At 40.9% G+C, this 25,838-nt stretch overlaps 1 protein-coding gene across 1 annotated transcript in view; it reads right to left on the bottom strand.

Annotated features, from left to right (window-relative positions):
- The window catches only part of ANKRD31 (ankyrin repeat domain 31), a 68,252-nt gene extending 43,321 nt beyond the window's left edge, over positions 1 to 24,931 (bottom strand). The window contains exons 1-10 of the mRNA XM_075726433.1: positions 24,762 to 24,931; positions 23,845 to 23,900; positions 22,192 to 22,271; positions 19,901 to 19,947; positions 19,162 to 19,256; positions 18,156 to 18,196; positions 8,848 to 9,501; positions 5,885 to 6,159; positions 5,430 to 5,557; positions 2,624 to 2,803 (exon numbers count right to left, since the gene is read on the bottom strand). Coding sequence (XP_075582548.1) covers positions 2,624 to 2,803; positions 5,430 to 5,557; positions 5,885 to 6,159; positions 8,848 to 9,501; positions 18,156 to 18,196; positions 19,162 to 19,256; positions 19,901 to 19,947; positions 22,192 to 22,271; positions 23,845 to 23,900; positions 24,762 to 24,931 — 1,726 coding nt within the window. The remainder of the gene's footprint in view (positions 1 to 2,623; positions 2,804 to 5,429; positions 5,558 to 5,884; positions 6,160 to 8,847; positions 9,502 to 18,155; positions 18,197 to 19,161; positions 19,257 to 19,900; positions 19,948 to 22,191; positions 22,272 to 23,844; positions 23,901 to 24,761) is intronic.
- Positions 24,932 to 25,838: the final 907 nt, after the last annotated feature.

The following is a 25,838-nucleotide window of genomic DNA, read 5'->3' as shown; positions in this document are numbered from 1 at the left end:
TGGAATAAACCAAGATATGAGCTTCATGACCCACAGAACAATTCTACTCCATGAAGGAGGTGTTGAAAAAAAAAAAAAAAGATGGAATGTAAGTCTTTGAAGTGGGTTAAGCATAACCTTGCATCAGCTCCTTAAACATTCATTATGTGACAGTTTTTTATAGGGTGAGAAAAGTAAGCGAAAAAGTCAGAAGATCTGGTTCCTATCTGTAAGCTCTCAAACCAGCATGCCCTCCAGAAGACCATTTTGATGGACAGCCTTACTCTTCAACCATCTCCCACTATCAGAAGGTTGTCTGGACCTAAATCACATACTAAATATGTCAATTAGTATGTGAATTAAGCTTATTAAGACTGTTCTGCTCCCATTTAGCAAAATTATCTTAACTTCATTGGAAAGAGAAACTCTTCAGGCTTTCTTATACACCACCCAACCCAGAATATTATATATTTGTATAGAATTGGGTTTATTATGGGCAGAGCATGCTGCATCAGGTTGTCCAATAATGTTGTGCTATTAGGCTTTGTTCCTGAATGCTTGGAACTCAGCTAAGTTTTAACTACACTGCCTAATGTTGACAGTGCTTCAAGATGAATGTTTTTTAACGGTATCATCTGTAAAACATTTTATTTGGGTTTTACAGACCCTATTTCATTAAGAAATTCTAGTAACTCCATATTCTGCCGCAAAAGCTTGAAATCTGTTAAGGGCAGGATAAAGAAGGCTTGCTCAGGGGAAAGTACTGTTTTGTCCCTCAGTAAAAAGTATCCTCTATCTGATACACTAATAAGCTCCTGAAAAATTGGACCTGCAACATGTTCAACTGATAATCATAAGAGTTTAGCAACATGATTCTCCAAAGACACTGTGCATGCTCCAGACCAAGGAGAAACACAAGTTTCATTGCAACAGTTTTTCAGCTCCCTCAAGGCCCTGTGAATCAAGACTCAAACTGAGAGCACACAGTATGTCTACCATGCCATCCATATCCTATGTGCTGATGTCCAGGAAACAAAAAAGGAGAAAAAAAAACCCGAAAGAACCCAAGAACTCAATAAGGTACCAAAGCAGAGTAATATAGCACAGCAATAAGGAAAAATACTAGGCTAAGACATGGATAATCACTGGTGGAGGGCTTTAAAGGAAGAGAAAAGGCACAGAGACAGAATATAATCATCAGAACAATGATTCCCAGAGAGAGATGAAAGTGCATTTCAAAATGGCACAGTTCTGGCAACTCTACTTCTTTCTGATTACACCTCCCTCACTAAAAAAAGAAAGAAGTAGGACCAGGTCAGCCTCTCATCTCTTCAAGGAGTTCAACTAAAACACATTTGGTGCAGTTGTGCTCCTTTTGCACCAAAAAATAGCAGCCAGAGTCTGGGGCATGAAGAAACAGCAGCCTGGCAAAAAGTGCAAAGGCAGAAAGAGAAAGCAGCTGTGAGGCCAGAAACTGGAACCAGTGCACTTTAGTACACTTGCCCACAGAGGCTGCTGCTGCACCCATTCTATCGTTTCTCTGTTGTCAGCAGGTGGCTTTGAAACCCGTCAACAAAATATTATCTCATCTACCTCTAGCACAAGTTAACACACATTACGAGTCACTGTTAGCTCAGATGCCAGAGTCCTATACTGTAAAAGTCCTAAATTCGCTGCTGACCCAATCTATCTCTCAATATATTCCAGAAGACAGAGAATTTCTACCTTAATTTTGGTCTGTTATATGCCTGCATTATGCAATTGCCTTTAACTGCAGAATGCTTTTTTTGTTGTTGTTTCCACAGAACAGCTGTGAAATCCTAGGCACTGCACAGTATGGAAACACTCTAAGAATGAATAGAAGTTTTCTACCAAATGAGCCAGCTATCTGTGAAACCATTTTCTCTTTTGTTATGGAAGTTTATCAGAGCCTAATGGCTGAGACAGGAAACTACAAAATAAGGAAGAGTCTGACATTTGAAACAACCAATTGATACTTTAGGGTGTGGCAATGTCTTTGATAGAGAGTATCACACATGAAGCTGGATAAGGTGAATTCCTTCAATCAAAACGTTCACAGCTGGCCACTATTTGTCATTCTTTTTCTTTGGTGCCCAAGACAAAGTAAAAATGCAAAACACCAAGTACTTCCAAATTTACAAAATCAAAGCAGTGCTAAATTATGCCGCTACAACTTCCTCGAAGATGCAAGGGGCAAGATCAGAGTCTCTGAAAAATTAAACTGGAAAATCTAAATGTTGGTGTCTCAAGTTGGCCACTGAAATGGACCAAAAAAAAAAATCTTTAAAAAACCATTACATTGATTATTTAATTAAGGGACTGTTTTGTGATAAGCATGAAAAGGATTGTTGAATTAAGGCTAAATAAACTTAATTGCAACACTTTGTAATTTTTTAAGTGCTTACTTTTTTTGCAAAATTTTCTTTTTTAATATACTTTTATACATAGGTCTATATATTTTCTCATGAACAATTACCAAGTTAAACCAATAAAAATTTAATCATGTACTGAGTAGTCACAAACCTACAGTCTTGTCCTCTGCACAAACTCACAATATGCACTTCTATTAGTTGTGGGCAGATACTTGTTTTGAAAATAGTATTTTAATACAATTGCAACTTACCAGCATAATCCTGAACATTCACATTTCCACCAGCTTTTATTATGTTACGTACAAGGTCTACATCTTGACGAGCAACAGCTCTGTGCAGTAAGGTCTCACCACAAATATTCCTCCTATTGATTGTTGAAAGTGAAATGGGGCAAACAGGATTTATAGCATTCCTACCAAAGGCTTCTTGTCCTGAAAAATAACGTAAAAGATGTGTTGAACAGGAAAATATCTTTCCTCTCTTATTTTGGCTTCACTTTGCTTTACAGTTAGTAAATAAGCTTTCTGGAGAAAAAAAGCTCATTCAATCTTGTACAAACGAGTATCTCAAAAAAACCACATTACCAATTAAGTAATAATATTCAATAAAAGATGCCATAGTGAATTCTGACACAAACTCCAACTGAAGTTCAACACACAGGAATATGACTTTGTAAAAGTGTGTTTAGACTTTTTCCTTTTTAACGACATTCTTGCAAAGTGCATTGTTTCTCACTGGATGATAAAACTGCTATTCTAGGTTACAATTCATTACAAGATGGGTGTTTCAATAGCTAGTCAGTTATTCAATAATTTCTTTTTTCTTAAAAGTCAAATTTATCAGCAGTTCTTGTGTACTCATTTACGTTTTAAAACCTCCGCTTCATGAGCAGGGAGTATTTACACTAGGACAGTGATTGAGATGAGCTCCCTCAGATTACTCTTCCCCATTACTTCACCACCAGCTCAGCCATTCCTGCAATGAGCAAAAGGTGAACAGTTGCTTGGGAATATGAGGCCTAAATGTAAAAAATAAAACATAAAAGATACTATTTCAAATTTTTAGTTTATTGTTTTACAAAACAAATGCTATCTCCCATTATGCACTCATTAGTTTTCAGCTTGGGTGAAATTATTTCCAATATACAGGTGAGCTGTTCTGTACTTCACCAGCAGTGCCATCCCAGCATCCCTTCATACTGTGGAGAAAAGCATCCTGGCTACTGCCTCTTCTGAAGAACAGGGAGGGAAGAAGGAAGGGAGGAAGGGAAGGACAGAAGGATCACCTCCAGGAAAGCACAATGCATGGCGTAGGCCATTAATTGATCTACTAATGAAAAACCTTGGGACAACAGGCTATACACACTGCTCCTCTCCTCAAGCTGTAGCAGATGTGGCTCACTGGCGCTACAAATCCACCTGGGTGTCAGAAATAGACATTTTAAGTATGACCTTAAAACACATTGTTCTCCTAGAGCTGTAACTCACAAAGCCTGATGTCTCTGCTGTTTTGTGCATGGTGATATACTGTGAGCTCAGATTAATCCCAACCTTCTTAAGTTCTTGACTCTGTGTAGATTTTCAGAATCTAATGGATACATGTTTACCCTGGACCTTCCCTCAGCTGAGCACATGGGCAGTCCCTCTCCTCTATCCTGTCCAGCCTTGCAAGACCTTAATCATTTAAGATACTGCAGTGCCTAGTCAAAGCTGGTCTAAACTAGCCAAGCAGTTCAGGAGGGATTAAACTGCACAGACATACACAGAACAAGGTGCAGTTTTATGTTACCCCAATTTAACTTGTTACTTCAAGAGGACCTATTTGCTGACACTTTCACCCTGTCTTCCCTAGCACCTTCCTTGTGTCTGACCTTGTGTGAAACAAGCGATGCTTGCTGATCCAAACCGAAACTTCTTGTGGGGCCATTTTTTCAGTGAATTACCAAACTAAGATGACTCACAGACTCTTGATTGTTAGGTCTGATGCAAAAGGCAGGTAAACTTGCTAGATTGGATTAACATGAAGCTACCTCTATAGGCAGGGCAACTCTTTCTGCAGAAATCACGCTAAAAAAACAACAGCTTGTTTTTTGAGTGGAAACTAGTAAGTTAATTTGAAATACATGAGCAGTTAGTCATGCAGCTTTAAATATCATAAGAACGGTGCATCCACTGGGAATAATTAAAATCCTGCAAAAGAGAAGGTTTGTTAATAGGAGGTAGAATTATTCATATTTTGTAAGATCTGTAATGTAGCTGTTACAGTTCAAATACTTCCAATCTTTGTAAGCTGTTTAAATGATTGTAAGAGCACAGATAAATCTAGACTGAGTGGGCTTAAACAAAAAAAAACCCTTTTAAGACCCCAATCTTAAAGGTGCTGGAGTGAGCACTTAAGTGAGGAAATTCTGTATTCCCCTACACACTTCCTCTGCGAGGCAAAGAATTTCTCTGCGTGCATCTTCAAAGGATGAAAAATGGCAATCCTTCCCTCTGACAAAGTATGTTGCAAGGAAAAATACTTCAAAGAGTGTTCTGTGACTGTGGTGGTGAAGGGCCTATAATCCTCTATTTAAAAGACAGGCTAACAACAGCAGGCATTCAAAATAGAATAAGCTGTTTTGTATAGGTCAATTCTTGGGGATGGCACTGCCCTCAGAATGACATTGCACACAGAATACTAGACTACAGAAGGATATAGAAATGTACATCAGGATCTACACTTTCACTCTGCATTAAAACACTTTTCTTCTGCTTTTCAGAATACACCATAATTTTTTCATATATAACACTGTGATAAAAGTTGCATCCTGAAAAAATTCTCATTATTCTTAAGGACTTTATGCAAACAAGTCAACTGTTAGGTTGCTAATATGTAGGCTTTAAACAAGTGAGGTAAATTATCAATAATTTTAATTATTAAAATGAACGTTGAAACCACCTTTTTAAAATAAATCCATGCCACAATATATTGGAAAGGTTACAAATTATATTTGATTCAGTATAGTTGTTTAAATAAAAAAATAGTCTGTACGATAAACATCAGAGAATATCTTACTCAGTTTGTTTTCGATTCTCTTGCTCCTTCTTCTCTGCTTAGCTTTTCTATCCTCATTTAGAGTTATTTCTTGGCATATGTTGGTTTCTAGATCCTGCTTGTCTTTAGAAGTAGATTTCTGAATTTTACTGACAAGAGATTTGCTTAGAATCAACAAAAATATTCTCTTCTCTACATAAATCGATGTTTATAGTAGAACTAAGAATGTGAATATATTTGATTTTAAAAGGAAGTCTTTAATAGCATGGAAGTATATAGGCTAACTCAGGTAGTACTGAATAAAGAGTAGATCAGGAGAGAAACTAACTTCCAGATATCTAAATAAAAGGTAAAAAACTTTACCTTTTGGTAATTTAAATCATTCACTTGAGGAATGAGTACTCTGTATGCATTGTACTTGTTACATTAATTTAAAAAAAAAGAATTTAAGAATATTATGCACGATTTTGTCATACTCAAAATCCTTAGCTTTGTTTCTTGTTGTACTGCCACTGTGAGACATCCTCTGCTGAGTCTCTTCTAGTATTTTGTGATGACTGGAAACATGATCTCTGCCCTTTCTTGAGGTCTCTCTTAATTGCATCGCTTTCCTTGATGTTGTCTGGGCTGTTTCTGCACATGCTGCCGCCTCCACTGAATGTGAACTTCCCTCACCAGTTTGCTTGTCACCAGAGGTGGCAGCCCAGTAATCTGAAATTACTTCTTTCTCTCTCTGCTGACCACCCACAGGCTGTGACAAAAAATTAATATTACAAGCAACTGGTAAGCATGCAGTTAAAACAAGGGCTGTATATATAAGAGCTCCGAGAACATTGTCTTACAAATTATATGTGTGCTTACAGACAATGGAGGTGTTGCTTAAGTAAATAACTGGAATTCTACAGATATGAGAGACAGACTGCCATAGGAGGGGCACTCCTAAAGTAGTATGCCCTACCATGTGCCCCTGGCAGAATTAGCCAAGGGAGTTAGGATACTCAGAATCACAACTTAAATAAAAAAATCTAGGCTGGCTGACAGCGAACAAAAGTTGTTACTATCTGAAAGTTGTTTGGTCAGACATATGAAATGACTTAAAGATTCATTCATTTCCTATGGACACGAGCTCCTGTCCTAAAAAATAAAGTGATGTTTAAGATGTCTCAAGTTAGCTTATCTTATCTCACTCTTGCACAAGCCTAGAAACATGCACAAGATCAACAACCATGTTTCACCTGAGTTCAGTAACACTCAGCTGAGAAGTTATTTCTAAAGACATACCATCCCTGAGCTACAGCCACCACAGATGAGATTCACTTGACTTACCTTCAGCCTTCTAAAAGCAAGGCATCTAGAGGACACTAGGCATTCTTGTTACCCCTGCTGTTGGTGAAGAGGAACACCTACTTTCAGAGATGATGGTGATTCACCTTGTCCTAATTTGTGCAAAGGGGAACCTAAATAATTTATGTATACCAAAGGCTTAACTCTAACAGTAAGGGAGAGAAATCCCACCCTAAAGATATGTCATCACATGGCAGTTAATTTGAGTTACTTGAGTTTATTCCCTGTTTTAGTCAAGTCAGTGTGACATGCGGCTGAGTATCACTCAAGGTGCTGAAACCTGGGTACTCATTAGCTTCTTACACACTTGAGTAATGCTGAAAGCTCTTAGGACACATCCTCAGCACACATGCATACAAATTCTTTCATGGTGTGTGGGAGAACTTGTTAGTCCTTTCTTGGGACACAGATGGAAATACAGGATTCTCTGATTAATTTTTTTAATTGACATATTCAGCAGAGAGGCTAATGAAGAAGTGAACTGCATTCCTAGAAATGGTCCCTCTGTGTCAAGAGATGATGCATATTAACATGGCAGTTGGGGAAAACCAAGTATTTCAGATTACAAAACTATCAATGCAGTACTTTCCATGGCATCACATCTGCTACAGGAGGAGGGTTAGAGAAGAAGAAAACATTTCAAAGAGAAAAAAAAAGCCACTTGCTTTATAAGGAACCATATATATTAAAAAAATGGGCTATCCAGCATGCTGATGGCACCTACAAGACAGTACAGGCTCTCCTCTTTTGGGTACTTGTTTCACCACAACAAGGATACTCTGAAGAAACAAGGATGAGAAAAGACCAAGGTGACCAACATAGTGTTAGAACACAACAGTTACTAAAAAATTAACTGGGATTTTTCCCTCATTAAATTGCCTCCCTACTTTCTGCCCTCAAGAACAGCAGATGGAGGCACAAAAAAAGCTAAAATCAATTATTAATTGACAAGAGGTTATAGATCCCCATTCCCACAGGACCCTGCTTCACAATCTTAACTGCAATGCTGAGTAAATCTATACATTAAGCTTCACACAGCTGTGTTACAAATTTCAGAAATCAACACTTCACTGAAAGAGCTTTGTAAATTGCTATGATTCTAAGACAATCAGCCTAGAGACCTTTTGGCACCTTGAAATTAGCTACCTTTGTGGTACATTTTATTAGGTACAGTTCTATTCAGTTAATACTACTAGTGAAAGACAGAATTAACTCATAGTCTTTGGATGCTTTATGCCATTGTGGGGAAGCAAAGTGGCTGTAAAACCACCTTAAACAGCTAGTTATATGTGGCTGATCATTGATTTACAGCTCCAGGTTATTCAAAGACAAAACAGAGCAGAGTAGCTGATTCCAGGTTTACAAGGGATGTCTACTGCACTCTACAGCATAAACATACGTCTCCTATGTGTCCTTCTCTTTCCCTTATTATAACCTAAACAGGAAGGGTCTATAGCATTGCTTTAGTTCCTTTAGCGTCACTTCATGTTCCTTTCCAGATTTTTGCATTCGTGTTGTTGAGTCTAAATGACCTATTCCAGATCACCTTTAAGCACAGGATATAATATTGTGGAGAGAACAGCACAGGGTAAGAGAAGAAAATAGAAAGAAGGATCATACGTTGTACCGATACACACTGGCTGCTTCAGGGGGGCACATGAACATAAAACTATGCCTCAATTTTTTCAGTAAGTTTCGTATAGGCAGAACTAAACAAAATAAATGCACTTCTAAATATATATGTAAAAAAGTCACTGTCAGAAATCTTTCTAGTCTACAGGAAAGACGTAGCTATAATTTCTTTTGTAATACTTGCAAAGCATGGAGAGAATGCAAGACGCAGAAGATGTACAGGGGGACCAGGAGTTTTTAAAACTCCCATGCTGATTCTAGATTTCCACAGCAGACACTGAATTAACTTTACTAGGATTTCCCATCCCATCAAGCTCAGCCATTTTCATAACATGGATATATCAAAACAGAAAAACACTACTGGACTTTTAAAACAAAAACAACTGAAATGTATTAAACATGTTCTATAAAATATTTTATGAAAAACATGAATTTTCAAATATTAATTAAACTGTGTACATACTTGCTCATTTGGTATCCTCTGAAAGTTAGATTCTGTTAAGGTTTTTATTTCTTCCACCTGAACTGTAGCAAACTGAGGCTCAATCATGTTTTTTATTTGTGTACAGTCATCATCTAACTGGGGAATACTGGGTTCTGAATTTAGCGGCTCTCCCTCAATGTTAAGCTGTCTCTCATTTGGCACTACAGGAGGGACAGGTTGTATGACAGATCCTGACAAGGCGTTCAGAGCTGTCACAAGCTGTACTGGCAGGGCATCACTGCTCTCATCTGCTGATGGATCAATGGAAAAGGCATGACCCTGACACTCTAACTTGTCAGGCAATGGGTTTATCATTTTAAGACTCTCAGAATCACTGAGGGATCTTAACAAATCACTGATTTCAAATTCACCACTCTCTATACTCTGTTCAGTGAATGCTTCCATGAAAATCTTCCCTGGGGATGACAGTGAAAGATCTGTATCATGTGTAGGGGAATGTTCTTTTACTGTGTTATCTGTGTCAATGATGGTCATGCATGTTCTCTGGCAATCCTCTAAAACATGCAGAAATATATCTTGTGGTGTCTGTTTCTTTGGAACTATTATTATATCCTCCGGAAGGGCATCCAGAGAGAGGCTTATATCTGGACAGAGATCTTCATTACTTAATTTCTGTGAAATCTAAACATTAAAAAAAAAATTGTTTACAAAAAGGAATGGAACAACTTTCTAAAAAGTATGCAATTAACATTCGCTTTAGAAGTCATCTATATATATACACACACATATTTTATTTGCAATTTTTGCATAAACTACAAGACTCAAAACCTTCTTAAGAACTCATGCAATTTCTTAACAAGGGTTAGACTGAGATCTCAGTTTCAAAAGTAGAGCACTTCAGCTGTTGACTTCCCTAGCAGTGAAAATCCAGAGTAAGAGAGACTAAATCTGTTATAAAGTCAAAGATATTATGCCATTGCCAATGACCTGACGATGTTTAAGGGCTTTAAAAGAAAGACATTAAAAATTTCTGTCATCCAGAAGTAATGAAAGTGGACATATTCACAATAATATAAAAAGCATAGTTAGTAAAATACAATATATGAGTTTTGATTACGTGTTTATGTGGATCCCACACAGGTATGGAGCATATGTGCCTCACAAGCTTCAGTTCAAAACGTTAGGAGTATGTTTGGAGGCTGCACATTTGAGCTTCCACACTGAGTACAGAACCACAAAACCATACCTGTTCTTGGAAAAGTAACACTGCTACTGTTTTTCTGATAACTTTGAGCCACTTTCAACAGATGTACCCATTTTTAAACTAATTAACAGCTTTTCGGTTTTTTTCCTGATGCCTGTTTCAAATGCTTCTGCAGAAGAAAATCAGATGCCTCAGCAGACCTAAAACATATTTTTTCTGTATAACATTTGTATATAATAGTGCTGTTGCTTAGTAATACTGGATCTTAAGAAAATCTCTTTCAATACATTTTTAGACTCTTGCTGCCAGCAAGTGGCTATACCGGGCACTGCAAGAATCTGTTAACCACTGGTAACATAATTTTAATAAAGCTCACACAGAAAAAACAGAAAGGGCAGAAATCTTGCAGCATTGACTCACATTCAGTTTGTAAGCCATCATAAATCCCTGACTGATTGTTGACAATTATTCCCCAGTCTGCTGTTTCCTATCTTGTACCTGTGCACCTAACTATTCCTTTTAAAGTACTGACTACTTCTTATTTTGCTGTATTGAATTACCTTCAAGAATTGGTTTCTTTTTAGACCAATTCTCTAACTTGTGCAGATTTTAAACAATTGGAAAAAAACCCCACTGGCATAACTTTCTGTACTTGAAGAACTGTGGTATAAACAGCGTCTATGTATATTACAAATTTCCTAAGAAAAAGGCTTGGTGCATTTGTTGAAAGGCAAGTGAAACTTAAATTTATATTAATGAAGAAGGATCAGGCAGGCAAAAATGACTAATCTTGCAAGATCCTAAAAACCCAAATGCCAACTGAAATCCAACACTTAAATGTGACTGGTGTTCTCAAAACCCCATCCAACTACAGGTGCCTAAATTTCTTTAGCACTCATTTCTGTTGGCAAAATCCTGTGGGACTTGCTCTACAAGCCATTAAAATCTGCAGAACACAATAAAAGTCAAAGCTTTCCATCCCTAAAACCCATCCTCAGCTGCCACTTACACATAAAGACACTTAAAGCCCCAGTGCCCAAGGTCCCTGTACCTTCAATTGTCTGTTGAAAAAGAACAGAGGAGCTGCTGAAGGAGAAAGGGCGAGACAGCGGGGAACTGAACCAAAACAGGGAGTTCTCTCTCCTGTGGCCCCCAGTCTGGTAAATATGGTCTGAATACACTGAAGTTTCACTCAAAGGAGGAGCAGGATTCCCCGCTCACTCAGTAGCTCAGCAGTAAAATATCAACACTGTGGTAAATGCAGGTTCAGGTCCATCCTCCACCAGAAAAGCTATGCTTCAGTCAACTCATTTAAAAAATGTGTTCCTATGTAAGAATGCCAAAGAGAAAAAGGTATCTCCATGTCATAAAGCTGTTAATTCTTTTTAGGGTTTGAATGTCAACCATCTCATGGCATCTGTGAATGTCTTCCACTGAGCATGAGCACACTACTTCAAAAACCTTGATTTAAATCCCACTATCCTCATGTCTCAATTAGTACAAATCCGTACAAATCCAAATCAAGGTGCTCCTTAATCCAGGCACAAATCCTGCTGGCCTTCTAGCATCAGCCCAGAATCTCTTGTCTCCCCATCTTACCCAGTAAGCACACACTGGGTAACAGAACCTCACGCCAGAGGAAGTAGGTGGACAGGGAAGTCAAGTAGAGGTCTCATCTAAAAAAAAACAACTTACTTGACTGCGGATATAAAAACTGGGTGTTAATAAACTCGCTGCACCAAAGGCCAGTGAGTGAGTCAGGCTTAGCCAAGCCTTCGATGTCTACCTCTCCCTGTGCACTACATGAGCAAGCTTAACTCTGGACTGCCAGTTCCAGCACATGGCAGTGCATTTGCATCCCCTTGGTGAATCTTGACATGCAAGGATTTATTTTCCCTGTGTTTGAGAACAATTTAAAAGTTATTGAGAAATTGGTGGCTATTTGGAGTCACAGACTGTGGCTTACAAATGTTACGATAAAACTGGACTAATAGGCATAAATAACAGCAGAGTGGAAATGTTAGGTGGACTCCTATTATCTGCTAGTTCTGAGTCAAACAACAGCAAAGAAATTCAGCCTTTCAATATGTACATGTGAGAGAATCACTATAAAAGAGTTAAGGCTTCAGAAGGAACGACATTACCAGCTTTTGTGAGAATGCCGAGCTGAAGATTACTGCAATATACTGGGACATGAGGGATGCACAGAGAATGACAGAACAGTTGAGGTTGGAAGGGACCTCTTGAGATCATCTAGTCCAACCTTGCTGCTCAAGCAGTGTCAGCTGCAGCAGGTTGCCCAGGACCATGTCCAGTCAGGTTCTGAGTATCTCTACAGGTGGAGAATGCACAACCTCTCTGGGCAACCTGTTCCAGTGTCTGACCACCCTCACAGTTAAAAAGGGGGTTTTTGTGTTCAGATAGGCTTTCTTTCTTTTTAATTTGTGTCCTTTGCCTCTTGTCCTAGCAGGCACTACTGAGAAGTCTGGCTCCCTCATCTTCATTCCTTCCCGTCAAGTGTTCATACACATTGGTAAGATCCCGCCTGTCCTCATACAAAAGATCACAGAATCATAGAAGAAGGAAGGGACCTTTAGAGGTCATCTAGTCCAACCGCCCCTGCCATGGGCAGGGACATCTTCAACTAGATCAGGTTGCTCAGAGCCCCGACCAACCTGACTTTGAATGTTTCCAGGGATGGGGCAGTTACCGCCTCTCTGGGCAACCTATTCCAGTGTTTCACCACTCATCATAAAAAACTTCCTTATATCCAGTCTAAAGCTACCCTCTTTTAGTTTGAAACCACTACCTCTTGTCCTGTCACTACAGGCCCTAGTAAAAATTCTGTCCCCATCTTTCTTATAAACTGCTTTCAAGTACTGAAAGGCCACAATAAGGTCTCCTCGCAGCCTTCTCTTCTCCAGGCTGAACCCCAACTCTCTCAGCCTGGCCTCGGAGAAGAGGTGCTCCAGCCCTCGGATCATTTTTGTGGCCCTCCTCTGGACCCACTCCAACAGTTCCACATCCTTCTTCTGCTGAGGGCTCCAGAGCTGGATGCAGTGCTCCAGGTGAGGTCTCACCAGAGCAGAGAAGAGGGGCAGAATCACCTCCCTCGACCTGCTGGCCATGCTTCTTTTGATGCAGCCCAGGATACGGTTGGCTTTCTGGGCTGCGACTACACATTGCCAGCTCATGTCCAATTTTTTCATCCACCAGTACCCTCAAGTCCTTCTCCACAGGGCTGCTCTCAATCCCTTCATCCCCCAGCCTGTATTGATATCAGGGGTTGCCCTGACCCAGGTGTGGGACCTTGCACTTGGCCTTGTTGAACCCCATGAGGTTCACATGGGCCCACTTTTTGAGCTTGTCCAGGTCCCTCTGGATGGCATCCTGTCCCTTAGGTGTGTCAACCGCACCACTCAGCTTGGTGTTGTGTGCAAACTTGCTGAGGATGCACTCAACCCCCCTGTCTATGTCATTGATGAAGATATTGAACAGTACTGGTCTCAACTCAGACCCCTGAGGGACACTACTCATCACTACCTCCATCTGGACATCGAGCCATTGACCACTACCCTCTGGATGTGACCATCCAACCAATTCCTCATCCACCGAACAGTCCATCCATCAAATCTGTCTCTCTCCAATTTAGAGAGAACAATGTTGTGGGGGACTGTGTCAAAGGCCTTACAGAACCAGACACACCAGTCCTTTGATCATCTTCGTGGCCCTGTGCTGGACTCGCTCCAGTGTGTCCGTATCTTTCTTGTACTGAGGACCCAGAACCGGACACAGTATTCTAGAGGTGGCCTTACCAGTTCTGAGAAGAGGATCACCTCCCTTGACCTGCTGGCAACACTCTTCCTAATTCAGCCTAGGATACTGTTTGCCACCTTTGCCTCAAGGGTGTATCGCTGGCTCATGGCCAGCTTATTGTACACCAGGATCCCCAGGTCCTTCTCTGCAGAGCTACTTTCCAGCCAGTTGGTCCCCAGCATCTACTGGTGGCTGAGGTTATTCCTCCCCAGATGCAGGACTTTGCACTTCCTCTTGTTGAACTTCATGAGATTCTTCTCTGCCCAGTTCTCCAACCTGTCCTGGTCCCTCTGAATGGCAAAACTATCTGGTGCATCAGTCACTCCTCCCAGTACCATCTCTGAACTTGCTGAGGGTGCATTCCGTTCCATTTTCCAGGCCATTAATGAAGATGTTGTACAGTATTGGTCCCATTATTAACAGCCTAACCACAACAGAAATCAGAGCTGCTACATCATCAAAATCAAGAAAACCCAGCAAGACTCATTTTATGGTGTCAGAACTTCTATGCAGAGATTATGTTAATTAATGAATTTCTTTTGTATTTTCAGGAATAGATACACAAAACTAACATGCCCAGTGACTCACTGCTGGTTGTCAAAGTGTCTGTCCTGCCCTTTCTTCAAATCAGTACACAGAAGCCTGTGATGGCCATTGGTTCCTCTCACAAGAAGTCTTCCTGCAGCACTCAGATCTTGCCAGTGCCAACATCACACAGTATGCAAAAAGTATAATTCACTGCAGTGATTAATCCCAACCTTCTTACTACAGGCTCCTAAAATATCCTCTCTGGAGATATTCTCAATGCACTCAATCTGTCTATTCTCCAGAGGCTATTAATCATAGGTAATCTTTGTTTCAAGGCATTTCAATTTTGTTCTATTTAATTCTGTACAATGAGAATGTTTCATTTAATAAAATCAGTATTATAGTTGTATATTAGTAGTTCTGTATTTTTCAAAAAGGAATAGCCTAGGGGTTTTCATTTTTTTCCTTTGTTGAGACAAGGAATACTTGTCCATGTAATCAATCGTATCTTCTACAAGACACGAACAATTTGCCATGCTGGTCTCAAATTTATCTTCTGTAAGTTTCAGCAAGTACTGTTTTTTCCCCAACATTAACCTTAATCAGGCTCCTTGAAAAAAGGAAAGTAAAACCGATCTATATAGAATTCTAACTTTTTATGTATAGGTACAAATCTATGGGACTAGATGGAACAGTCATAATGCTATGATCTCTGCATTAAGCAGGTTATTTCAGCAGATAATTACACTGCATATTGCTGTAAATTGCTCCACACTGGAATGTCAGAGAAGAAATACTGGAAGTGCTACCCTGCTGTAAGTTAACGTGAGGTTTCCTAAGAAGCTGCAGATGGCAGCAAGCATTACATGCACCCAGTAAGATCCTCTCGCTTCTCAAGGACCCATGCAGTTGATGTCACTAGTGCTGCAGAAATCCTCAAAACTGTCCATGACATTGCAACAGGAGTTGGTAATAGCAGTTACTTTTTGCTGCAGAAATGGCAACAGAGCAATTTTCAATGACGGTTTCTTTGTCCGGCATACATAGACCTGAAAGCAATGAACCGGTCAGGGATGAACTGAGACTAGATATCAAAAAGCACAAAGAGGGCACTGTGCCTCAGAAGGGCAACAGAAGAAGATAACAATGCAGAGGTAGCAGAGCAGACATAAGTAACATCGCAGTCGCAGACAACTGCATACAGACAGATGATACAGGGGCAAAGGCCAAGAACCCCTTCATTAAATGGTGCTAGCACTTCCTCTGCTAACTGGAGAGAAATCTGCTCAAGTCCTTCACTGCTGCTTGGACTTCACTGACTGCAAACCAAGAATGGAGGGAGCACTAGAAGGGAAATGGGGAGAGGGGAACTGGAATCAAGGGAACATCTGACCACTGGATGTTTATGTCAGTGGTTGCAGAACCTTCAACTCTTGCTAAGATATTTCTGGGTTTGATGGTTCACGTGGATGTAATGTTGAATTTTTGCTACTGCGTTTTCTGGAAGCTGTCAGGGAATTCCTTCTTCCCTCCAAAGTTTGCTTTCTTTTAACAGCAAAAGCAGTGTTTGCAAGCAGAGAATTACTAAAATAGTATTATTTGTGAGCTACACTTGTAACATTCAGATTGCATTAAACGTATCTAAATTAGTGTTGGTACAGTACCCATCCTTCCACTTGCCTTCAGCTGTGCATTTCCACATCCTCTCTTGTGCTGCACTGGCACAGCAGCATCTAATCTTCTCGGTAGCTGGACTGAAAAGATAACCTTGCTGAAAACTAAGCCAACTAAAAAAAAGTGAAGAGCACCTGACAGCTGTTCCCCAAAACCTGCTTTATGCTGGGGGTCTAATAAGCGCTAGCGTTGGTCCAAAGGAAGCAGCAGAAGCGCATGGCAAAGAAAATGGGCAGTACCTTGCAACACCCAAGTAGATAGGCTCCACTGGATTTTGATCATCCTCGATTCAGTATCATAGAATCAGAGAATCATAGAATCATTTAAGTTGGAAAAGACCTTTAAGATCATGCAGTCCAACCACTAACCTAACACTACCAAGTCCACCACTAAACCAATTAAGGGTAGAGTAATAATTTCATGTTTCCTGGCCTGGTGGCTGGATTATTTTTTAATGAAAGTAAAAACTAGGAATCATTAAGCTTGGAAAGGATCTCTAAGATCATCAGTCCAACCATCAACCCAACACCACCATGCCCACTAAACCATGTCCCAAAGTGCCATGTCTACCTGTTTTTTGAACACTTCCAGGGATGGGGACTCCACCACCTCTCTGGGCAGCCTGTTCCAATGCTTGACCACTCTTTCCGTAAAGAAATTTTTCCTAATTTCCAGCCTAAACCTCCCCTGGCGCAGCTTGAGCCCATTTCCTCTCGTCCTATCGCTAACTACATGGGAGAAGAGCCCAACACCCACCTCACTACAACCTCCTTTCAGGTAGTTGCAGAGAGCGATAAGGTCTCCCCTCAGCCTCCTCTTCTCTAGGCTAAACAACCCCAGTTCCCTCAGCCGCTCCTCATAAGGCCTGTGCTCCAGACCCTTCACCAGCCTTGTTGCCCTTCTCTGGACACGCTCCAGCACCTCAATGTCTTTCTTGTATTGAGGGGCCCAAAACTGGACACAGTATTCCAGGTGCGGCCTCACCAGTGCTGAGTACAGGGGAACAATCACCTCCCTACTCCTGCTGGCCACACTATCTCTGATGCAAGGCAGGATGCTGTTGGCCTTCTTGGCCACCTGGGCACACTGCTGGCTCATGTTCAGCCAGCTGTCTACCAACACCCCCAGGTCCTTTTCTGCCAGGCAGCTTTCCAGCTACTCTTCCCCAAGCCTGTAGCGTTGCATGGGGTTGTTGTGACCCATGTGCAGGACCTGGCACTCAGCCTTGTTAAACCTCATACAACTGGCCTCAGCCCATTGGTTCAGTCTGCCCAGGTCCCTCTGCAGGGCCATCCTACCCTCCAGCAGATCAACACTGCCACCCAATTTGGTGTCATCTGCAAACTTACTGCAGTAATAAAGATATTAAACAAGGCTGGCCCCAAAACAGAGCTCTGGGGAACACCATTTGTGACTGGTCACCAACGGGATTTAACTCCATTCACCACAATTCTCTGGGCTCGGCCACCCAGCCAGTTTTTTACCCAGCGAAGAGTACACCTGCCTAGGCCAACGCTCAGAAAGGAGCTGACAAATGGGGAAAAAGGTAGCTCCAAAGCTATTCCCTCATTTTTACCTCATCAGCAGTGAAACTTGTCACTCATGAGCAGCTTTAGGATTACCAAAGAGATGTATCAAAGAGACTGGTACTACCTATTTTCGGTCACACGTATGTCATTACTCCCAAACAGAAGGACAGTTACAGATACTCTGTTCCTTCTCAAAGACCTTCCTAATGCCTCTCCCACAACTTTCATTGGTGGAAAATATGTTCTAAGCTACTAAAAGTCTTCATTACTTTAGCTTAAGGGCCCTTATAGATTCTGTGTCATGGTGATGTCTTTCCTACCTCACTGTTACTGCTATGCTTCTACCCTTGTGCCCTGCAAGCTTAATAACTGCAGTTCCTACCAGAAAAAACAGAAGCAGAAAATAAAGATTATGTCTTAAGTTGTTTTCACCTAATGCGCTCAGTGTCAGTTTTAACAGCTATGCACCTGCTTTTTTAAATGAAAGAACCAGGTATTTTTCCAATAAAATAGTCTCTAATGCTAATTAAATTAAACGATATTTTATGTACATTCAGTTGTAAAAATACACTAACCTCTTCTTCTGATTCTTTCTGAAATCCATTCAGTTTGATATCTAAATTTAGGAGAGTAAACAAATATTTCAGTTTTACTTTCCACTTCTGAAGGTTCTCATCACCTCTAATAAAATGGCCTCACTTCCTGAGTAATGCTGGAGTTTCAAACCTTAAAAATTACTATAGTCATGTTCCCTAAGTGGAACTGACAATAAGGTTTCTAGTTAGGCTCTGTGGGTCACCAAATTATATGCCAGGGCTATTTTGTCACATTTCTTCACTGTGGTTTAGAGGCCTGTGCTTCCAAAGACTATCAATAGATGGATTGCTGCCCATTCCACCCATCCCCCGCCCTCTGTAATTACAATGCAATTAGACAATACAGCTAAAACAATCCAATAATTTACTGCTTCTGAAAAGGACTGGTCCCAACCCCCCTACTCCCATCACCATGTTTTCACATTCATGTGACTCCCTGGGGATCTCCTAATCAGAAATAAAGTGAATGGTTTTCTGTTAGGTTAGCAAAACAGGTGGGTCAGTCCTGCACTGATGGGAGCACAGAGGAACGAAGTACAACTGAAGTAGGAGCAGATGACAGACAGACCTGGGGAATGACCAGTACCATTTTTGTTTCTCCTTTCTTACAGATGCTTTTGATTCTTGGATATGTTAGTAAGAAGCATGTAGGAACCCTACATCCATGCTTACCTTACACATCTGTATGGCACTTGAGTACCACGTGGCCTGTAACTTTTGTCAGAAGATTCCACAGCAATGAAATAATTTTAAGCTGGAAATATACCACTGGCTTGGGAAAACAGTCATTTCTTCAAACAATCCTAACAGAATACTTACAAAAACATAACTTGTAGTCTAAGACAACTATGAAAACTAAATGACTGTTGTAAAGGCCACATATAGTCAGATTCTAAATAAACCTACATGGATACTCATCCTCAGCTTCTCAAATGATTTTGCCACAGCTAGAGCAACTTTCAGCTTTGTACAAAACACAACATACCTGCAAAATTATTTTGCTGCCCCTCTACTGCAGCATTTAGTGAAAAGCCAGGCTTAGAAATATTTTCAGTAAGTGATGGACACTTTATCCAACCCCTAGAATTAAGTAATACAATAAAAAGTTCTTATTCAGAAAGAATTGTAATCTGCTCAGCATAAGAAAATTTCTACACTACTTAAGAGTTTATTTATGCAGTTTTGTACTTACAATTATTTGTGGAAACAACTGCAGTTATTTTAGAGGCATACTTCTCTTTACAAGGACATGCAGTAACTAAGACTTCCAGACTTCCTAAGTGGAGCTAGCTATGTTTGTACGCTCGCTCTCAAGTGAAAAAATGGCCCTTCCTATTTTTTATTACCTCTTCCTGTATTTCTGTTACAAATCCATCTTCTACTGAAATCTTTCCATAGCTTCTAAGAAGTAAAGGTCTAGTATTATTACAAATTTTTGTTTATTTGTCTAATGGTTTTCCCTGAGTAGTTTACTGTCATTCCTGTTGCTTATGCCCTTATACCATTAAAGGTAGTATCATCAATAAAAACAAATGCAGGTACAGCTTGACCCATACTGGACACAGAATGACCTCTGACATAAATATAGATCCTTCACTAAGCAAACAAAACAACTGCTTCACAATGGAACACTGAGAATAAAATAACATACAAATGGAGGTATTACAGAATTGTTTAATTACAGTATGCCTGACTGGAATTCCTGTGTGATGTATTATACTCACTGCAGTAGAGACTGAGACTGGTCAGATGCGTATGGCTCTTGAGGTATCTGAATGAAAAAAAAAAGTAACAAGTTAGTAAACAAAGTACTTCACTATTCATTTTTTCAGCTTTATTACATGCTTATCTTCTTCCTTTGTAATTGAGTTAGGAAACAGAATTTTTAGATCCTATCTTTACATACATCACTAATAAGATACAAAAGCCATTCCACTTAAATCTTTTTTTCAGTTGTGCTATTTGAGAAAAATGTTGAAAAATAAATGAAGATTATGAAAGACAACACAGAAGAAAAACATACCTATGTAAGTAAGTTGTGACTGCTTTAAACTTCAGGTGTTTTATATATCAAAAGTCCAAAACACAAGGTATTTTTATTTCAACTCCCAGTTTTAATCTTTTTTTTGTAACAATTCCCTCTTGTCATTAAATAAGACAGGGTGCTGCTCCAGAGACTGTGGAGTTTAGTATACAACTCTCAATACCCCTGGAAAAGGCAGAATTAAGGAACTTAGCTGACAACTGTCTGAACAAGCCATGGAATAGGATGTACATAATGGAAACACCTTGACTTGTCAGTTGGAAAGAACCTGAATCCTACAAAATCTGTCTGTATATCTACCACACCTCTGGTGGAAGAAAAGTCTTACTTACAATCTCTTACATAGTAAAATCAAAGATAGAACTTCATATCCCAAGCCTCCCCCAACCCACCTGAAGTAGAAAGAAAGCCCAGACTCTTTGGAACAACTGGAACAGATCTTACGTTTCCTGAAAAAATTCACAGCCACTCCGGGTTGCATGACCCTCCTATCACATCACATCAAGATGCTGTATTCACATCAGATCATTTCTGAGGATACAGCAGAAGGAAAGCTTCTGTTTAAGCAAATTCCATGTCGACTCTCAGAGTGGTTGAAGGAGAGCCACACTGGTGCAATCTACACATGCAAGCAAAGGATGACAAGCCAATACCATTCCTTACAGCATTCAGTGAAGATTTAAATTTTATACAGCCCCCATGCTGTGCATGACCAAGCTGCCAGTAGCATGCTATACAGGTCTCACAGAAAAAAAAAAATAGTTAGAGCTACCCAAACTATTTGGTGAAAAGTACTAGGTTTCTTTGCTTTTCTGACTTTTTCTTTTGCAGATAGGGGATTTGTCCTTAGACTTGGAAGAATTCCTTACTGGGATTGCACACTAGCTACTCTGGTGAGAGCCATGAAGCCAAAGTCTTAGGTTAGGCAGCAGATAGATCAGCTCCCAGAGGAGAAAGGTAGAGAGTAAATGGGCATTTTCCTCACTCCCTCTGTCCTTAGAAAACTGTGATAAACTTCAGTCAAGACAACCCTGGGACATGCAAGCAGCAAAATAAACTTACGCAGAAAAGCCTTTGAAATAACAGCATCTTTTCGATTTTGTTCAGTTTCCCGCACTGTCAGTTGAAACAAATTTATTTGCAATTCTGTAATGCTGTGTAAAAATATTCACTTCAGCAGAAAGCGTGTCTTTTTTCAATGTAGTTTTCGTCATTTAGGATGCAGTTTAGTTCTTTTAAAAAACCCTCTTATACTGGAATAAGGATACATAGATAGCGGTCTTTGGACTGGTGAATCCACAGTTCTAAAGACAGTGTAACAGTCACAGGTTTAAAACAATCTCAGTTAAAGAGTAGAAACCTGTTTGTTTCCAATTGTTTCATGAGTGTGTCATATGCATGTGCAAAGCTGATTGCTCAACTGAACAGAAGTTTATGGGCTAGCTACCTACTGTGGCAAACATATTAAAAGGTAAGCTGATTGGTAGATTAGGGATTGCAGAATTATCCACAGAGTAGAATAACTACCCAATCATCACGCAATCAGGCATTTTATTCCGTATCTCAGCTTATTATTTATTTCTGTTTCAAAGAAACCATTGTCCAATCATTGGATCACAGCTAATCTCACAATAAACAGAGGGTGTATTCTGGCATGGTTAACCCAGATGGTTGTATTCCAGCTCCTGAAGGGAACATACCAAAAAGTTTGTGGTCCACAACTTCCTCCTCTTTGTCATGGGTTTGTTGCTCAAATTTGAAAGGTTATACCCTCATAAAATACCAGGGAAGAGACTTAGATACAGTCCTGGAGAGAATGTGCTACACACAGGACAACTGCCTTTCCATAAAATTAATTTCAGCTGCAGGCCATCAGGCTCTTCTGCACATAAAGAATGGCAGGCCCAGTGAGTTTATTAATAGCTAATAGCTAGATAAGTGTAGCAGGAGATGTATCATTTCTGTACCTACTGGATTTATCTGTTCTTCCTTCTGACTATTTGTGTGATCACAAAATTTCTGTATAAAGCAGATTTCTGGAGAGGGAGCTCCTAGGAAAAAAAAAAAAAAGAAAAATGGAGCAATTAAAGGAAGTTTTGATTGCCTTAATTTCTACATAACTTCCCAGAGCTCCACAAATTTCTACATGAATTTCTACATAAATTTCTACATAACTCAGTAGCTGAGTAATTTTGGTCCATTTGGTCCATTTGACTAAAAATATTCATGCTCCTATATGGAATACTTCCTTTAATGACTATGCAAAGGAAGAACTTCTCTCTGGAGAAAAAAAAAGAGAGAAACCCTTAGGCTGGACACTTAGGTTTCAAAACTAAAATGCTATTACTGACATTAATAAAATACCCATCAAATTAATCTTTATGTTATGTATCTTATCACCAAATTGCTACTATACAAGTATGCACAAATACAGTAACAATGAAATATTAATTCCAACTTACTGAATATAAAATGCTGCAGGCAGAATGCTAAAAATATCATAATCTATTACATTTATAGGAAAACATTTACAAAGACAAAAAAACCCTACCCAACCCTCAGACAAATCTCCACTCCACAAACTGAACAATGAGTCAAATAAACATGCCTTAAACCATGGATGTTGAATGTTGCCAGGTTTTAATTCCAGTGGATAACCACAGGTAAGTTCAAAATGGGATGATGTTTCTCTCCTCAGACAAAACTATCAAGCAACTATGAAAGGTTCAGCATCAGGAAATCACAGCCATGTGAAAAGTTTCTGCAGATTTCAATGGGCTATAGATAAGATTTATATGAACTCAGAGAAGGCTGATAAAAAGCTATAGTCCACTCACGTCTTCAAACTGACAAACAGACAAACAAAAAAAAAACCCTGCAAGAATGCTTAGAACACCTTGCGTCACACTTAAAGAATAGGCAGTCTCTATTGCTGGAATAAAATGTACAGGATGCAAGTCAAATAGATTATATAAAAATGCCAAGGAGGTACCAGTAAAACTATTATGTAACTACAACATGCTTGCTCATGCAACCTGCTCTAAGGGAGTTATTAGGGAAGATTTTAAGGCTTTAAATGAGCATGCATGCATTTATGTTTAAAGTTAATTTGATAATACACTTAATACACTTAAATATCCCTACACAAATTTTGTATGCTAAATTTAAACAGAATGGATATATTAGCAATATTAACCTTTTTTTAAAATACTACATGCAACTATAGTTACATATGACTATTTTGTGTATAGATTCCATTCTATGACTATTACATGTTTAGATTCCATATATTTTATTGTGCTCAAACACAATACACATATCTCAATAAAAAGGATATCCCTATATATAGTTCAAACGCTTCCCAAGCCAGGCATTCTCAGTTATAGTATATAGGAAGAATGGAGAAATTAAGAGCAAACCTGTTTTTCAAATATTAAAAATGTGCTGACCATTATTCTAAAATATGAGCTAAACTTATTATATGGATATAATAAGAAAGCACATACAGTTCATATGAATGAACTTCATGCAACACTTGAGTTTAAATAACATGGACTGAGGCAACATCCACAGCAACAGTTCATAGAAAAAACCAACACAGACGGAAAAAACAATCTGTCCTACCTTCATTAATTCTTATTTCAGCTGTTAAAGCCATGTCCTTAGCAAGAAAACGCAACCTTTGCAAAAGTAAAAAAAATACGTAATAGGCCATGAAACAGTTGTATGCTCTGCATTTCAGTCCTATAAACTGAAAGGGCGATTGCGGGCAGCCGAGGGCACCTGTCTGAGCCTCTGCTGTCGGGACGCTGCCAACCACGTGCTGGGCGAGCACACCTCTTAACACCAACAGTAAAGGTGTTCACAGTTACACGCAAACTATGAGGATACACCTGACACTCTGCACAGAAACCCTAAGCAGGGAGGTACATCACCGCTCTACGTTATTTCCAAGCAATAGCAGGCCACAACGCCAGTACAAAGTGCAGCTGCTCCGTCGTTTCAGTTCTTTGCCATGTCTTAAAGAAGAGATAATGTCATGAAAATACATCAAGTTAAATTTGTAGAGAAATAACATCAGCAGCAATCGTATTTAATAGTGGGTTGGTTTTTTTTTTTCTGAGTTGGGTTCTGGTGCGTTTCACTTCCACTGACTAAAAAATTATTCAGGAGGGCCCTGAGGCACAAATTCAGAGGCCTACAAGGTGTGTGTAAAATGAATGGGGCATGCAAAACTGGCCTGAACAGAGGGGGAAAACCCGATTAAAATAAAAATAAGAACCTAAAAATGCACATTTATGAAATAATGGAGAAGAGCAGTTCTGCACTCCGGGATGTCAGAGGCAGGCAGGGATGGCTCCTGCGTGTGGCCGGCGTTTCCCAGACACCGAACGCAGAGCCGGGCAGAGGGGGCAGCGGCCCGCCTCCCCTCAGGGCGGGCGGGAGCGGCCCCCTCAGCCCGCCGCGGCGGTCCGCTCGCTTCTCCCTGCCCCACACCTGCCGCCGGGCCCGCACAGCTGGCAGCGGCCCCGCGTTACCACCTCCTCCTAAGGAACTCCTCTTCCTCCACATCGCTCTCCGTCACAGAGCCCTCCACGACGGTCTCGCCGCTATCGCTGTCCCCGCCGCCGCCCTCCCCTCCCCGGGGCGCCGCCGGCGGCCGCCCTTCCCCGCAGCGTGCCGCGCCGCTCCCCTCGGCGGCGGCGGCCATTTCGTGGAGGCCTCAGCCCCGCGGCGCCTCGTTCCGCCTCGGGTGACGGCGGCCCGCCGGGGCGGGCGGCAGGGAGCGGCAGGGTGGGAGAGGCGGGCAGAGCCCGCCCGCAGCCAGCGCAGCCCCTCGAGCGAGGGCACGATTGGGGTGGCTGGTGGTAGAAGTTAAAGGCAGCGCTCCCTTCAGCGCCATTGGGATGGGTCTACCCCGGCGCGACCGGCCTTGGCCTGCTTGGGGCGGCGATGCCGACCCCGCACCTTCGGCAGGGGTCGGTGCCTCCTCGCTAGCGTTGGGCTCCTGGTTCTGGCCCTGCCGCGCGCATCGTTCAGCAGAGCCGCAGAGCGCTTGACGTACCGACCTGCGAGTCTTCCAAAATCGCTCCCTTTCCTTAATTTGTGTACTTCCATGGCCACGTTTAAGCAGCCAGCTTCATGTGCTGTCCTGAGCACCATGGTTCACGTGTTCAAGAGTAGGAACATGTTTGAGGTAACCGAATTACCACTTGCCGATATTTCCGCAGTATTTGCGATAGCGCTTTTGTACATAGCCCAGCCATCGTCTGTTCATCACGGCAACGTTCTCCTCGGGCAGGCCCTTTCCGCCTCAGCTTTGCCTCCTGGCTCTGCAGAAGCGGGGAGAGCGCCGCTCCCGTGGCCTCTGTCAGGGTGCAGCTGGGCTGCGGGCAGGCCACCGCAAGAGCTACAGGTACGAAAACTCGATGGCAGAAGGTGTGATGTCATACACTCGCACAGACTGCAAATTGCAAATCATTGTTGTGCCTCCTGCTCCCAGTGAACTTGAAGATAAAATCAGGATTTTTAGGACTTGGCCAAGTCATATTCATCACCCTCTGCTATGGAAAAAGTGGAAAACAGAGCAAGATACTAAGGGTCATCTTGCCTTACAT

This window comes from Pelecanus crispus, chromosome Z, assembly GCF_030463565.1.
Source record: "Pelecanus crispus isolate bPelCri1 chromosome Z, bPelCri1.pri, whole genome shotgun sequence".
In the NCBI taxonomy this organism is placed as follows: Eukaryota; Metazoa; Chordata; class Aves; order Pelecaniformes; family Pelecanidae; genus Pelecanus; species Pelecanus crispus.
The sequence above is the reverse complement of the archived record's forward strand: the minus strand, read 5'-3'. Positions and strand labels throughout refer to the sequence as shown.